A 1,808-nucleotide genomic window follows, 5' to 3' on the forward strand; every position below is an offset into this window, starting at 1 on the left:
TAACAGCCCTTCCAATCGGCACCTTCCCAATTTTGAATATGACAGCTTTAGAGGCGAAGTAAGCCCTACCTTTATTCTTGGCAAGACTAGCCATGGATTTCTTGTCGATACCTATTAAAAATAAAGTTCCCTCAGGTTCTTCTTTCCTGTAAAAGACATCCGATTTTACTGTCCCATCCTTTTATGTAGACAGTGGACTTTAAGAGCACCGGAAACTCGCTCTTCCTTGCCAGTTCCAGCCTAGCGCCGTCCCAGGGAGGAGGGATACTTTCCACCAAGTCCTTTAGGGTGCTAACACATTGGTGAGATGCCAACCTCATCAACATCACGCCCATGCTGAACTCGCAGCTCTCGCTCTCTATTGGTTGTTTGCCCTTTGAAGCGATTGCGTGGTCCACTATCTTATTGTTGACCAGGTCTTCTATTTTACTCTGTTGGTCTATTGGAATTTTGCCTGTCGGAATACCGGCATCGTAAACTGCATAGCAGAGATCGTCCCGGTGCCTACTTCTGGCAACTTTGGCGTAAGATGGCGGCTCTTTTCCTCCGTCTAGCTTCTCCTTCCTCGTTTTTCGGGGCTTCTTTTGAGATTCCCTTACCTTCGAGGTTGAGTTCGCCGACGTGTTCGTCTTCGGAATATCTGGCTTGGCGTTGTCACCCTTACTCACATGATTCTCACTTGAGATTCCTTTGAGTGAAGTATGGCTTGGCTTCGACTGTGTATTAGAAGACGGGGAGCTCTTTTTCATCTTAGGTTTATTCTCAGTTGTCAACTCCTCGGGAGACCTGATCCTTTTTGCCTCAGATCTTGTGAGAGAGTCCGATTTTTCCTTTGGAGTGTCGTGGGATTGACTAACTATGTATTCATGAAGCATCTTTTTCAACTTCCTCCTCTGTGCTCCAGAAAGTCTTTTCTTAGTAATAGGTAGTTTAGCTATGCTATCACTCACCTCTTTCACCATTTGCTCTACTTCATCCTTTTTGGGATTTGCTATAATGGTATTATTATTATCATCTGAGGATTCAGAGTCGGAACCCTCACCTATATTTAAAGGCTGAGGTAGCTTAGAGCTCTCTCCGAGTACATCCTTCTCTTTCACCCCTATATTTTTGCCAGTGGCATGCTGTACACTTGACGCATTGTCCGCCACGGAGGCCAAGGTACCCACCTCCGTAGTAGTATTTTGCTCACGATTGCAGGATGACGACGACACGTGACTCGCGAGTGGATCAACACTTGCCGCCGGTACTGGGTTATTTAGGCCCTGCACCGTAACTTTGATCTTTTTATTTTTATTTTCCATATTTGTTTTTTCCAGTTTTTTGGTCCGCGGGGAATATAATATTCAAGTAAAATTCCAATATTTGCTGGGTCTAACTATTCAACATGGAAGACCCAAATGCCGGCTTTATTGCACAAAAGCAGACTACTGCAGATAGTCAAGGGAGAATTGGCTATTCCAGCTGAACCACATTTAAGAGAGCAATGGATTGAAAAGGATCAGGATGCAAGAGCCGATATCCTGATTGCTTTAGCACCAAAAATTTTATTGCTTGTAAGAAATTTGAAATCTTTCGAACAGATCTGGGATTTCTTAAGAGAAACTTATGAAAAACGATCAAAACGACAAAAGGCAGAAATATATAGAAAACTATTGAATCATAAAATGAATGCTGGACAAACTATCTCAAAATATATTGAAGATTTTGATGAACTTTATATGCAATTGGAAGAAATGAATGGCAAAATTGAAGAAGAATTACAAGTCATCATTTTGTTAGACGGATTATCCAGTGATTATAAATAA

The 1,808-nt window shown here is 42.2% G+C and overlaps 1 protein-coding gene across 1 annotated transcript; it reads left to right on the forward strand.

Moving 5' to 3' along the window:
• The first annotated feature begins 1,400 nt into the window (after positions 1 to 1,400).
• Positions 1,401 to 1,808, forward strand: LOC119610104. The gene has a single exon (XM_037965206.1). It carries the CDS (start codon positions 1,401 to 1,403, stop codon positions 1,806 to 1,808), a length of 408 nt encoding a protein of 135 aa, XP_037821134.1.

The sequence above is a fragment of the Lucilia sericata genome, unplaced genomic scaffold, assembly GCF_015586225.1.
Source record: "Lucilia sericata isolate MDLA Ls3-8-SP2 unplaced genomic scaffold, ASM1558622v1 Contig000027F_arrow, whole genome shotgun sequence".
Classification (NCBI taxonomy): domain Eukaryota; kingdom Metazoa; phylum Arthropoda; class Insecta; order Diptera; family Calliphoridae; genus Lucilia; species Lucilia sericata.